Source organism: Eretmochelys imbricata, chromosome 11 (genome assembly GCF_965152235.1).
Source record: "Eretmochelys imbricata isolate rEreImb1 chromosome 11, rEreImb1.hap1, whole genome shotgun sequence".
Lineage (NCBI taxonomy): Eukaryota > Metazoa > Chordata > Testudines > Cheloniidae > Eretmochelys > Eretmochelys imbricata.
Genome location: NC_135582.1, coordinates 21,300,801 through 21,316,003, shown reverse-complemented (window position 1 = coordinate 21,316,003; position 15,203 = coordinate 21,300,801). Strand labels below are relative to the sequence as shown.

Sequence of the window (15,203 nt, the reverse complement as noted above, 5' to 3'; positions counted from 1 at the left end):
TTTAAATCTGCCGCCCATTAATTTCATTTGGTGGCCCCTAGTTCTTATATTATGGGAACAAGTAAATAACTTTTCCTTATTCACTTTCTCCACACCACTCATAACTTTATATACCTCTATCATATCCATACCCTCTTTTCCAAGATGAAAAGTCCTAGCCTCTTTAATCTCTCCTCATATGGGACCTGTTCCAAACCCCTAATCATTTTAGTTGCCCTTTTCTGAACCTTTTCTAATGCCAGTATATCTTTTTTTGAGATGAGGGGACCACATCTGTACACAGTACTCAAGATGTGGGCATACCATTGATTTATATAAGGGCAATAAGATATTTTCGGTCTTATTCTCTATCCCTTTTTTAATGATTCCTAACATCCCGTTTGCTTTTTTTGACTGCTGCTGCACACTGTATGGATGTCTTCAGAGAACTATCCATGATGACTCCAAGATCTTTCTCCTGATTAGTTGTAGCTAAATTGGCCCCCATCATATTGTATGTATTGTATGGGGTTATTTTTTCCAATGTGCATTACTTTACATTTATTCACATTAAATTTCATTTGCCATTTTGTTGCCCGATCATTTAGTTTTGTGAGATCTTTTTGAAGTTCTTCACAGTCTGCTTTGGTTTTAACTATCTTGAGCAGTTTAGTATCATCTGCAAACTTTGCCACCTCGCTGTTTACCTCTTTCTCCAGATCATTTATGAATAGGTTGAATAGGACTGGTCCTAGGACTGACCCTTGAGGAACACCACTAGTTACCCCTCTCCATTCTGAAAATTTACCATTTATTCCTACCCTTTGTTCCCTGTCTTTTAACCAGTATCAATCTATGAAAGGATCTTCCCTCTTATCCCATGACAACTTAATTTACATAAGAGCCTTTGGTGAGGGACCTTGTCAAAGGCTTTCTGGAAATCTAAGTACACTATGTCCACTGGATTCTCCTTGTCCACATGTTTGTTGACCTCCTCAAAGAACTCTAATAGATTAGTAAGACATGATCTCTCTTTACAGAAACTATGTTGACTTTTGCGCAACAATTTATGTTCTTCTATGTGTCTGGCAATTTTATTCTTTACTATTGTTTCAACTAATTTGCCCGGTACTGACATTAGACTTACCGGTCTGTAATTGCCAGGATCACTTCTAGAGCCATTCTTAAATATTGGGGTTACATTAGCTGTCTTCCAGTCATTGGATACAGTAGCTGATTTAAAGGACAGGTTACAAACCACAGTTAATAGTTCTGCAATTTCACATTTGAGTTCTTTCAGAAGTCTTGGGTGAATGCCATCTGGTCCCGGTGACTTGTTACTGTTAAGTTTCTCAGTTAATTCCAAAACCTCCTCTAGTGTCACTTCAATCTGTGACAATTCCTCAGATTTGTCACCTACAAAAGACGGCTCAGGTTTGGAAATCTCCCTAACGTCCTCAGCTGTGAAGACTGAAGCAAAGAATTCATTTAGTTTCTCTGGGATGACTTTATCGTCTTTAAGTGCTCCTTTTGTATCTCGATCGTCCAGGGGCCCCACTGGTTGTTTAGCAGGCTTGCTGCTTCTGATGTACTTAAAAAGCATTTTGATATTACCTTTTGGGGTTTTGCCTAGCCGTTCTTCAAACTCCTTTTTTTTTTTTTTTTGGTGGTCAAGGTTGCCTAAGAGGTTTCCATATTAATATCCTGTGGTCTGTTACTCAGAACTTTCTGAGCATGGAGACAATTAAAAAAAAGTACCTTTGTCATTAAAAAATACACGTGCAACTTTTTTAATAGTGCCTTTAAAGTGCACAGCAACTTGTTTTTGTCAAAACAGGTACCATAATTACAGATTATGGAATTTGCACAAGATATTGTCAATTACAACAAAATATGTGTTTATCTAATATGTTTTACCTAATACTAACATTGAAATATGAAGTTACTTATTTATGAATTGCTAATCCTAAAATTTATGTTTGTAATTAGCATCTCCAACCTGCTCTTCAAGCGAGTATGTGTGTGCCAGTGGAGGATGTATCTCAGCATCTCTCAGGTGTAATGGAGAATTTGACTGTGCTGATGGCTCTGATGAGGTAACTGGTGCATTTCTTTTGAGCCCCTTATGTTATCTGATGTGAGGTTTATGATCAACAAGTTTAGAAACTGAAAATTAATAAAACAAGAATTAATTCCATGAGCCCAATGTTTTCACCACCAAATGATAAAGCAAAATACGCAAGCATATAATATCAGAACATCTATATTCCAGGTCTTGACTTGAAATTCAGTAGCAATTTCAATTGCATTGTTAATAGTAAATAAGAAGAAGCAGCCAGGGCAATTAAATTCTAACAGCCTTGAAGAATTCTGCTTGGTCTGTCTATAACTGTATTGTTATTGTTAATGAATACTGCAGTACACATCTGTATTTAAACAGATGGATTGTGTAACAGAATGTAAAGAAGATCAGTTTCGATGCAAAAATAAGGCCCACTGTATCCCCATCAGATGGCTATGTGATGGAATCCATGACTGTGTGGATGGCAGTGATGAAGAAAACTGTGAAAGAGGTGAGACTTTGTTCTTGTCCCTAAATGAAAACACTTGAAATTTCTCCACTTATTTCTATTTAAGCCTATTATAGGTTAGCAGCACCCCAGAGTCATACTAAAGTGGATTAAATGAAGGCTCTGTGATCCCTTCCTAAAAAGACATTACAGCTGTTCCTCAGATGGCTCTCTGCAATGTCACAATTCATGCTGCTTAATTCTTTCACTTTGTATAACATTTTTTTTGTTCCATAGAAAAGAAAACAATGTGCCTTCAGTACAAGTATTATCAAAGAAGAAAATTCAGAATGTTAAAAACGTCTATAGTTTATAGCCAGTTTAGGCAACATTAATAGACAGAGCTGTACATTTTTAAACAAGCTGCAAAATAAAACAAAACAGAAAAATAATAAAGGCCCCAATCTTGCAATTAATTCCATGTGGGTGGACTCCTGCGCCTATGCAGAGCCCCACTGGGCCACATTTAGGGGCTCTATGGTAAAGGGCCCACCCACAAAGAACAAGTTGGAGTATTGGGACCTAAGTGTTAAACATTTAGGCCTAAATCTGAATGCCTAAAGTCAAGCTTCTAAATACGTAATTAGGCACCTAAATAGAGGTGGTCTGATTTTCATAAATGCTGAGCACTGACAAATTCCATTCTAATCTTACTTCTTCAACCTTGCTTTAATAAGTAAAAGCAAATAGAATGTAATTAAAAAGCTTCTTCATGCAACTTTCCTCCTGAGGGATAGAAATGAAAAGGTAAACCACATGACAGTACTTTTGCTCTAATCCTCCACTTAATGGCTGCCCCAAGTACCATACACCACAAACTACAACCTTAACTCTGTCACTATAGGGATGCCAGCCTCCAACATCTGACTTTTTTCAGTAAGTGTAACATATAGAGTCTTGTGTGTCACAGCAGAGTAAAGCAAAGCATAATCAAGTCTTAACAAGAAAAATGCACGATGCAGTATCTTGGCAACTACTTGTTCCCAATCCTAAAAGTGAAAGCAAAATTCATTGTTCCCAGATGAATGGTCCTGCATTTAGTTGTATAAAAATGCATCTTGTTCAAGTGAGCCAAGCTTACCATTTGATCCAGACATCTATGTAGAATTGACTTTTCCTTATCATTATTTACCATCATGAATGATGAGCCAACGTGATGAATGTTAATCACCTAACTGGCAGGTACAATATGAGTGCCACAATAGAAATGTCATTGGGAACTTCTTAAGTTTCATAAGAATGAAAGATAAGCCTAAGAGAGTTAAGGGACATCTCACAAGCTTAGAATGTGTGGGCTTTGGTGTGAAAATGTCGAGGCGCCTCAGTCATGGACCATTACCCCACTGTGCTATATGCTGTACAAACACAGAATAAAGGGAATGATCTGTGCCTCAAAGAGCTTATATGATCTGGTTGAAGAAAGTAATCTGTAGGAGTAGTAAATATCTTAGAACAAGGTCATAAGTTGCATCGTTGTGTAAGGCCAGAAATAGACCATAGCTGCAACATGTATATAATATTTTGATTACAATGCTCTCCTTATTCTATAAACATTGACATTTATTGTGCCAGTGGAGGATAAAGACACTCCCTTGCACAAAAATTTCATTCAGTCTGGGAAAACAGTAACTCTGAGATACTGTCCCTGAAATAGTAAAGCTACCATTTTGTACCAAAAAGCAGTAGTATGGGTATGGCATACTTATGCAGTGCCCAGATCTGCATATGTGGACACTCAGTGTGGGAATGTGGTACACAGTCTAGCACACACAAGTAACCATGTACACTTGCGAGTGTAACCGTAGCCTAAGAGGTCAAGCTAGCTCCACTGGCATATCATAAAATTCAGCTTGTATCGTAACATATTACAGATAAAAGACGAAAATATATTAAAGAGTCTCACTGTAAAATTAAAATATTCTATGCAGTGAAAAACCACTTAGTAGATTCCAAATTCATGAGCAAAGAAGTGTCTGACTTTGGCTTGAGTGATGAATTGTTTGAACAACACCCAGATTGTTCTTCAAGTTACCAGAATAGAACAGAGACTAAGGTACAAATACTGTATGGTAGCCTGTAGTAAATAGTGTCATTGTGAAAGTAGTAACTCCCTGTGGGTACTGTCAAAACAAGAGCTCAATAAAATGAAGAAAAATAAAACTTTGATACAACACTTAACAGACAGCCCATGAAAGAGAAGATGTTTAGACCTCTATGAGCTAAATGGACAAAACTATCTAATTGCAAGAGTATTATTCAAGGTATCACAGAGATTGCCATCTGATTTACCTCTGAAAATTATATAAATCAAGAATAACTCCACTGAAATCAGTTGAGGTACACCATTGTAGTTGAGAGAAGTAGGTTCTGCATATTTTTCTAATATCACGAGACTGTGTAACTGAAAAAAAAATGAAAGGGTGATTAGTCATTATGGATTTCCAGGGGAACTAGTTATAAATGGTCCACATTTCACAAAGCAAGATTTCAAAGCTGTTCTAGAAAAATACAGTTTGCAGCACATTACTAACAGCCCATATTATCCCCAAGGAAATGGAAAGGATGAAAGAACAGGCAGGGATAACTCACTCCTTTTTGTCCCTCATGACCTGCAGAACAAATCCCACTTCATCAATTGTTTAGTCCAAACTGACTGATGCTTGTTTAGACCAATATAAGTTACACTTTTCACATTTGAAAATGATTTGCATCCTAGAAGGTCAAAGTTTAAACAAGTCCAATGTGCAAATGAAAATATAAAAGTGACTCTAACAGTTCTTTGAGAACCCTCCTAAAGATTAAAGCAGATGATGCCAGTAAGTGCCATATTATGTAAAGAGAAAAAAAACCCTGATGGCTTGTGCAGTGGTCAAGGGAGAAAAACCTTATATGCAATTCATAAAAAAGGCAATTTGTAAAGAGAATTTTTCAAACATTTTACCATATTTTAAAAGAATGGGGAGTTATTGTCAATTAAATAGATATTCAAACAGATAAATAGTGTTGATCCTTAAATTGAAATAGCAGCTAAGCCTGTCATTTCACTAGTTACTGCTACCACAAATGAATACAAGAAGCCAGAAGCTGTTCTTAATACTACAGCATCTGTTCCTATTGTGAAAACTTCAAGTGGATGGATTATTAAAAACCTTGAACAAAACAGAAATGACTATATTACTTAGAGGTTAGAGAACTGAAAACCTAGTAAACATAGCAAATTATTCTTTTGTTTGTATTCAGTATGCATGCCAATCTACCTAATGTTTTTAATTGTTTAAAAACCAAACACCTGTTATTGTTTACTAAATTTCTTGTTAATTTGATAAAGAAAATCAATTCTGTACTGTGATATAATTGATATATGAACAAAATAATTAACAACATATTTAATAATCTAAATGCTGATTGAAGTGTTTTTAATAGAATACAAGTTACACCACTTCAGGAAAGAGTTAGGCATATTGGAAAAGGAGGAAATACCATAAATACTTGGACTTTTATAATTAAAGTTATATAATATATAAGGTAACTTCTCTCTCTTGTCTCTTAATGGTCCTTTGGAAAATAAAAACCTTTTTTGAGCTGAATTAACAAGCAAACCCAAACCATCCACTCTGTTACTGAAAAGACACAAAAGGTGTTTGTTGGGCTGTTACGCTCTATTACTTAAGGAATATATGGTCTGTAGCAGAGTGGATTTGGGAGGATGAATGGAGAGCCAAAGCTGGAGCATCAGAATCTATTTAGGACAAACCTGGAGGGGTATGTCCTTGAATAAGCTGGAACCTTTCTTTGTGTTTCTCCTGGTTTGCACCTCTTGCACCTTATAACCACGTGTCCTGATGTAGTCAAGTCCTTTGTCCTCAGAATTCCTCTGCAATAAAGAAAGTTGCATAGAAGAAGATTAAAATAAGCTCCTTAACTGAGGATTTTCGAAAAGAAGCTGGTTAGTCTTTAATGGTTTAGACACAACAAATCCTACGTCTTGGCAGAGGCTTAGACTGTCTGACCTTTGCTGTACCTCCTAACTTTATGGTTCTATGATTCTAAGATATTTTAACTATTATAGTTAAAATACACCTGCAAGGAGAACATGTTACATGGGGTGGTTGTCTCCTGACTCCTGTACCTCTCTCCCTGCCTTAGCCCCTCAAAGTCACACAGAACTTGGCTCCATTACAGGAGCCACAAAATGAAGAAAGAGCAATGAGTGGCTATGCTATGTTGGGGAAAATATACTGAATGGCCATTTCCCCTTTCTGCATGCCCCTCCCAAGCCTTCCCCCATTGGATTTGGCCCTTTCATGCTCCATGTTTCATTAGCTGACCGTAGCATATGGACAAATGAAAATAGGGTGTATTTTGTTTTATTTATACCATGAATTCACAGTTATTTATTTCTTCAAGGGGGAAATATATGTAAAGCCGATGAGTTCCTGTGCAACAACTCACTTTGTAAACTCCATTTTTGGGTGTGTGATGGAGAAGATGACTGTGGAGACAACTCAGATGAAGTCGCTGAAATGTGTGGTATGCCTTTTGTTATTTTAATGCTTTGTATTCATGGCACTGAAGTGAATTAGTGAAGTAGAAAGATGTACAGTTTACAACCCTCAATTTAGGAATATATAGAACTCGCTTCACTACCTCTTTTCTGTCAAAGACTCTAAGTTATGCTTTTCCTCATTTGACTTTTAAAGGATTGTCTTAAATATGGGTATACAGACAGTAAGCTTAGATAAAAACAAAATTTACATTAAATTATATTATTCTACAATCCAGTGAGATTTTAAAATCAGAAATGGCAATAAGGAAATACCTATTTTTTTCTCTCAAATGGGGTTTACAATTACTCTGGTACAGCTTTCAGAGTGGTAGCCATGTTAGTCTGTATCAGCAAAAACAATGAGGAGTCCTTGTGGCACCTTAGAGACTAACAAATTTATTTGGGCATAAGCTTTTGTGGGCTAAAACCCACTTCATCAGATGCATGGAGTGGAACACACAGTAGGGAGGTATAAATACACAGCATATGAAAAGATGGGAGTTGCCTTATCAAGTGGAGGGTCAGTGCTAACGAGCCAATTCAGTTAAGGTGGAAGTGGGCTTAAGTGAATTGGCTCATGGGCATTTGGTGAAGAGACTCTATACCGACAGGAGAGAGCTCTCCCATCAGCATAAAAAACAGCCATGGTAAGGGCTGGGTCGGGGTAAGAGCTGTGTGAGCAGCTGTGGAAGACTGGGTCCCTCCACTTGCCCAGGCAGGAGAGCCCGGGCTCTCTGGCCCCGCTCAGGCTTCTGGTTTTGCCGGGGATGGGGCCACCTAGGGAATAGGAAGGGGCAGAGGCATGGCCTTGGGGGGAAGAGGAGGTGCCTCGGGGAGGAGGTCAGAAGCCCCTGACACCCACCCCCCGCCACATCTGGGAAGGCTCCACTGCCCCTGCCCCCTGATGTATTTATAAATAGTAGTTGTATCCCCTTTCAGCCTTCATTTTTCACACAAAATCTCTCACTGCAACTTGTTCAATTTTAGAGCAGAGCCCTAAACAATCTGAGTGTTTACTGGAGCTTTCATAAGTGAAACTAGGGTTGTCATGAGCCCGTAGTGCTATGAACTAGATGCCTGCAACTTAACCAGCTCCTCTAAGCAACCTGTGTGGCTTCTACTGCGGGACAGATCAGCAGGACAGCCTGCTCAGCTTCTGCTCTATGAGTGAGTAGAGGAAGGGAGGTCCCAGCTGCCTCTCAAGATTCAACAGTGGTCATTACTATTAGCAGATTAAAAATAAGACATTGAGCCCAGTGAGTGGAGGGATAGAAATAACAAAAAGATGACAAAGGGAAAAGACAGTATGACATGAAACATGACACAAGCATTGAAAATTGAGAGTGGGGCAAATATGAACAACATAAACCAATTAAAGAGAGATATTGCTTCTGAAAGTGAGAGCATAATAAACCACTAGAAAACAATACATCAAAATGAAGAGGGCAGGAAAGAGGAAAAAATATAGAGATGGAGAGATTATGGGATAAATACATGGAAAAAAGGAATCAAGAGACTTGGGTTATGTTCCAAGCTGTGCCAGTGCTTCATGACCTCAGACAAGTCACTCCATCTCTCTGTGCTTTAGTTTTCCTATCTATAAAATGGGAACAATGATACTTACTCCCCTATGTAAAGTCATTTGAGATCTACGGTTCAAAGAATTGTGAATATGTGTATTATTAACTAATTTATTTAAGATTGTTTATGTTTATATTTTCCTAGCAGATGTCTTTTATCTCTTGTGAGTTTAAGGGTAAGGAAAGGGGTGGATACTCGAATTGGCCAGTTTTTGTACTATGAACATTTTCCAGTTTTCTGTTGACGACTATATGTGATTGTTAGCATAAACATCTGGGCTCTGCTTCAACACTAGAGAAGGTTTTGAGCAACTCCAATATCTCCTGCCTCCTTTTTTTAAACAAAAAAATCAACTAAATTGATTAACTGCTTAAATCACATCAGGAGGGCATAAAATCATGCAATCATAAAAGCATACACATCCAGTGCTCGTTTACCACACTGGAAGGAGGCACAACACAAAGACAGGTAAGCTTTATGAGCAACTGAAGGATGCTTGTGCATAAGTACAAAAGATTGTTGTTATTCTATATTAATGGATGCTGTCTGATGTTTTCTTTCTACAGTCAAATTTCCATGTCCACCTACAAGACCGTACAGATGTAGAAACAACAGGGTTTGTCTGCGACCTGAACAGATTTGCAACGAGATTGATGACTGTGGTGATAACTCAGATGAAGATCACTGTGGTAGGTGGATTTACCTTTTAAGGCATTCAATTAAAAAACAATTAAAGGCAAATTTTATTACAAAGATTAAATTGTATTTACAAAAAGCTTAATTGAAAGTTTGTGGGTCATAATTTAATTCTCAAAACAATTAGGCTTGACATCTTTGAAACTCTTTAATGCTTTGTGGTCATTTCCATTTTTATGTGCAAGTAGTCTAAACAATATGAAATGCTAATCTTCTTGTGATTTTTCATTTGTAATTATGTAGATAAGATCCCATATAAAGCAAAACCTTGTAAAAAGGATGAGTTTACTTGTAGTGATAAGAAATGTATACCCATGGAGCTGCAGTGTGATCGGTTTGATGACTGTGGAGATGGTTCAGATGAGCAAGGATGCAAAATAAGTGAGTCTGGTTGATAAGCTGTCTGTTTTTCATACTTGTAGCACAAAAGAAGTAACACAATGAACTGGTATTCTTTCATGCAGAACCTATCCAACAAAACAGAGTTTTCATTAACATGAAAAAGTGTAACCTATGTAGTATCCAAACTAATATAGCTGAGACTAACGGTTTAAAATAGAATATGAAGAAAATTAACAACTTTTCCAAATAATAGTTATTTTGCTTCAGAAAATAATCAACTATCTGACCCTTCAAGAGATGACTCAATCCATTGTGAGCTGGTTTAGCTGTTTAAATTGATTATATTTCATTTCACACCTATTCTTCTCTATCGAAACAAATAAAAAGGTTTTGTGATATGAAATTCTTGATCTGAAACAAAATCACTGAAACTAAGCTGACAGAAGAAACTTATCCTAACATTGATAATACAGTTTTTCAAGACTTGCTAGTCACACAGATATGTTTTTTTTAAATAAATTCAATGAGCTAACAACTTTCATACACCTAAATTTTATTAACATACATTTATTGTGCAGAAAATACATTAAATTATAGTACCTTGTGGCAATGGGTTGTTTTCTTAGGATGGTTGCAGTATGCTAAGAAAGCCAGCTGTTTGCCAAAATCATGCAGCTATAATTAACTCAATATGAGCTAGAATAATTCTAGAATATATGAGAGTGGCTTTCACAGCCTCTCTTCATTTTTCCGTTTATGTCCTTGCAGCTTGTGGGACATACAAATTTGGTCAAAGGTTCAGTCAGATAAGCCTAATAATACATTTATTCAGGCTTGTTTCAAACTTCTTTGATACGACAAGTAAGCCGAATGTCTCATATGAACAGGCATTTATATGAAATTCTGGTTCTCTGTGTCAGGAGTATGGATTTTTAGAGTAATCTGAGGTTAGGATCCTTATCCCTTTCTCCACCCTCCAGTTAGTTCTCCTGTGAGGTCTGAGGAGTATGAATCCGGACCTTCTCAGATTGTATAAATCTTCCTTTGAGGCTCTGCAGTTCTCTCCCTGAAAATAGATTCCTGGAAAATGGTCATCTCGGTCAAGAGAATGGGAGAGCTTTCAACTATCCTCCATGTTTGAGAAAGAAGCTGAATCTATTTTCATTCTCTTCAAGAGTACTGTGAAATCCAGATATATCATAGCCAAATAGATAAAGTTCATTATCCTGGAGTTTACAAAGCTACAGAGTTCCCTGTCCACTAAAACTTAGTGCCCACTCCACAATAACCATGTCCATCTCCTTAGCCAGAGAGGGGGTGCACCAATGGACAAGCTTTGTAAAGATGCACCTTGGAAATACCAAGAGATACTTAACTAATGTGCTAGTGGATGCTGCAGTAATTCTTTCTGAGGTTGTTCTTATGCTGCGTATCCTCCACAATAGTAAAAAAAAATGAGATATACATAAAGATGTGTTCCACTATTTTATGGTTTTGGTATCATTTTGGCCATAGTCAAATAAAACTATTCGTTATACAATCATCTTAAAATTCCTTTTGTCCTGCAGAAAATGATTGTGGTTTGTTTTTTAACAGGAACTTAGTGTTAGAGTTCCCCACAGAATGGGAGGAAGTTTAAGGTTCTTACATGTTAGTTGTATGGATGAACTGTATCATATGTAGTTGAACAAATGCATAAAATCAGTAAAATACCCACTGCTAAAAAACAAATGGATATTTACTAGAGTTGAGTGACGAAAAATGAATAATTTATCTGACAAACTGAGCTTCTTCTTTTCCATGTGGAATATTTACGCCAGCTTGCAATTTCCTACAAATTTTTGGTTGTTCAGAGATGTTTGAGAGGATTTTTGTATGCGTAATTGTGGTTTTTAGATTTTTTTTGGCTTGATCACAAATATAGTTATCTGAAAATATGCCATATTCTATCAGTATTAATTAGTTGGCTAGGGCAGATAAGAAACATGTTATTGTTTCCATTCCCTAATTGGATGAGAGTTCAGGCACATCATTTGTGGACAGCCACATGTGAGAATTTAAGAGTCCATTTCCACAAAAACCTTGTTCAGATATTTTTGCCAATAATAATCGGTTGGACAAATGTTTGTTGAAATTAAACATAGAAGTATTGTGAGCATGACTGAAATGAATTTAAAATTTTCAGAAACCTTTGTTGTATTCAAGCAGCTTTAGTAGTTACAGTCAAATTTGTTTAATTAAATAGAATGTATCATAAAAAATAAGAGAGCAATTCTAACAATTAAGTATTTCACCATTTATAGATATTCCATTTTACCAATTTAAGTCTATTCCCATAGGTGCCACTGAATATACTTGTGAAGCTGATGTGAATCCTTGTGGAGATGATGCATACTGTAATCAAACAAAATCATTAGTTTTCTGTCGGTGTAAGCCTGGATTTCAGAGAAACAGGAGGAATAGGCAATGTGAAGGTACAGTATATTTCCTTTGCAGCTTTCATTAGAGCTTTCTATTGCAATTCTTCTACATCCTTTTACTAATTAAATTAAATGATTGCTTTTAGAGTCATAGAGTTTAAGGCCAGAAGGCACCACCAGATCATCTAGTCTGACTTCCTGAATATCACAGGCCACCAACACCATGCAGCACCCACACATTAAAACCAGCAACTGAAATTAGGACAAAGTCTTACAGCCCAACTAAACTATTATGCGCCAGAGACAAAGAATAGAAGGGACTGAGAAGTACCAGTTCCCACGGCCGCACCAATGGCAGAGAAATGATTGTGAGATATACCCAGGTAATCCTGTCAAATGTCCTGCACTCACATGCTGCAGAGGAAGGTGAAAAACCTTGAGGAAAATTCCTTCCTGGTCCTACAGGTGTTGATCAGTTACATCCTGAGCATGTGAGCAAGAACTCACCAGCCAAGTATCGAGAGAGAGAATGCTCAATGCCACCTCAGAGCCCTGGCCTACCCCATCTTGTGTCCCATTTCCAGCTGTGGCCCTCACTGATGCTTCAGAGGAAAGAGATAAAAATAAACAAAAGTTCTGACCCCTGCAGGTGAGCTGATTGAAACCCTGAAGCATAAGACACAAACTGGAAGTGAGCACGGGGATTCTGAGCCCTGCCTCCTGCCATTACAAACAATCATATCACAAACACTAATAAATTTGTACAGCTAATAAAAATTATGTGTACTTATGGGATGTCATTTTACATCTGAGAGTAACTGGACTGTGAAAGTAATCACACATGATATACTTATAATATGGAAAACTACTGCTAGGAATTTGGTTGTTTTTGTTCTGGCTCTAGTTTAGCAATACAAATTAAAGAATTAACATCACAGGAACTGTCAGAGAATTAGTTTCATTCACTTAGAAGATATAGCATTACTGACATCCTCTTGAGTTTATAGGACTCTTTATTAAAGAATACTGTAAAATGAACTTTTGATACTTCTGAAAAACATGAGATGCTCCATTATGGTTTTTCAGGCACTCCTTCAACAAGAGCTAAAGTGTGCTCTTCATGAGGTGGCCTCTGCGTATTCATTCTTGGGAGGTTGTGTGCTCCAGTGTCACTGAACTTTAGGAACCTTTTCTGCAAGCAGAACCAACCTTGTGTGGCACTGCACATTCATAGCTGAGGTTATAAAAGGACCCAATCACCTCAGTGTAGAGCCAACCACCTCAGTTCTTGCCATTATGTAGCCAGATGCCAATACAGTGACACTTTCTCTGTCACCAGAGTGCTTTTTTCCAGGAGGATTAATCCAAAATTTATTTAATTTCTGGTGTATTTTAGGTAATTTGCACCATTAGACATTCAAGTTTTTTATTCTCGCCTTGGGTCACAGCAGCCTTGGGATAAGGATGGTCACCCCACCAAAAACTCAAATAAGAAAAAAAGGATTCAAGTGCTGCATACTTTGCCCATCCTTGGTCTTGGAGGCGGACACACATAACTGCTTTTCACTCTGCTTGAAGCCCATTCCCTAGATCAGTGTTTCCCAAACTTGGGATGCCGCTTGTTCAGAGAAAGCCCCTGGTGGGCCGGACCAGTTTGTTTACCTGCCGTGTCTCAGGTTCGGCCGATCACGGCTCCCACTGGCCGCGGTTCGCTGTACCCTGCCAATGGGGGCTGCGGGAAGTGATGCCGGCCGAGGGGCATACTGGCTGCCTCTTCCCGCATACCCCATTGGCCGGGCACAGCGAACCGCAGCCAGTGGGAGCCGCAATCAGCCGAACCTGCAGATGCGAAACAAACTGGTCCGGCGCGCCAGAGGCTTTCCCTGAACAAGCGGCGTCCCAAGTTTGGGAAACACTGCCCTAGATGGTTGCTTTGTTTATAAGACCTTCATACTTCAACCTTTTATAAAGTGCAGAGTCCCCGTGCCCTCTGCACAGATGAGGCCTTATGATTGCAGTTCCTGCATCTAACGTTGGATCAGCTGTGAAGTCACAGACTAAGCCAAGTTTGGATTCAAAGTTAGGCATGTCATAGATTCACAGAAGTGTAGGACTGGAATGGACCTCAGTAGACCATCTAGTCCAGTCCTGTGCACTCAAGGTAGGACTACATAATAACTAGACCAGACCTGTTCTTAAAAACCACCAATGAATCACAGAATATCAGGGTTGGAAGGGACCTCAGGAGATCATCTAGTCCAACCCCCTGCTCCAAGCAGGACTAATCCCCAAGTAAATCATCCCAGCCAGGGCTTTGTCAAGCCTGACCTTAAAAACTTCTAAGAAGGAGATTCCACCACCTCCCTAGGTAACGCATTCCAGTGTTTCACCACCCTCATAGTGAAAAAGTTTTTCCTAATATCCAACCTAAACCTCCCCCACTGCAACTTGAGACCATTACTCATTCTGTCATCTGCTACCACTGAGAACAGTCTAGATCCATCCTCTTTGGAACCCCCTTTCAGTTAGTTGAAAGCAGCTATCAAATCCCCCCTCATTCTTCTCTTCCTCAAACTAAACAATCCCAGTTCCCTCAGCCTCTCCTCATAAGTCATGTGTTCCAGGCCCCTAATTATTTTTGTTGCCCTCCGCTGGACATTTTCCAATTTTTCCACATCCTTCTTGTAGTGTGGGGCCCAAAACTGGACACAGTACTCCAGATGAGGCCTCACCAATGTCGAATAGAGGGCAACGATCGCGTCCCTCAATCTGCTGGCAATGCCCCTACTTATACATCCCAAAATGCCATTGGCCTTCTTGGCAACAAGGGCACACTGTTGACTCAGATCCAGCTTCTCGTCCACTGTAACCCCTAGGTCCTTTTCCGCAGAACTGCTGCCTAGCCATTCAGTCCCTAGTCTGTAGCGGTGCATGGGATTCTTCCGTCCTAAGTGCAGGACTCTGCACTTGTCCTTATTGAACCTCATCAGATTTCTTTTGGCCCAATCCTCCAATTTGTCTAGTCCCTCTGTATCCTATCCCTACCCTCCAGAGTATCTTCCTCGCCTC

The 15,203-nt window shown here is 38.6% G+C and overlaps 1 protein-coding gene across 1 annotated transcript in view; it reads left to right on the top strand.

Moving 5' to 3' along the window:
* The window catches only part of LRP1B (LDL receptor related protein 1B), a 1,054,628-nt gene that overhangs the window by 923,534 nt on the left and 115,891 nt on the right, over positions 1-15,203 (top strand). Inside the window, exons 70-75 of the mRNA XM_077830376.1 lie at positions 1,969-2,075; positions 2,420-2,552; positions 6,957-7,079; positions 9,243-9,365; positions 9,616-9,753; positions 12,054-12,188. Of these exons, the coding sequence (XP_077686502.1) occupies positions 1,969-2,075; positions 2,420-2,552; positions 6,957-7,079; positions 9,243-9,365; positions 9,616-9,753; positions 12,054-12,188 (759 nt within the window). The remainder of the gene's footprint in view (positions 1-1,968; positions 2,076-2,419; positions 2,553-6,956; positions 7,080-9,242; positions 9,366-9,615; positions 9,754-12,053; positions 12,189-15,203) is intronic.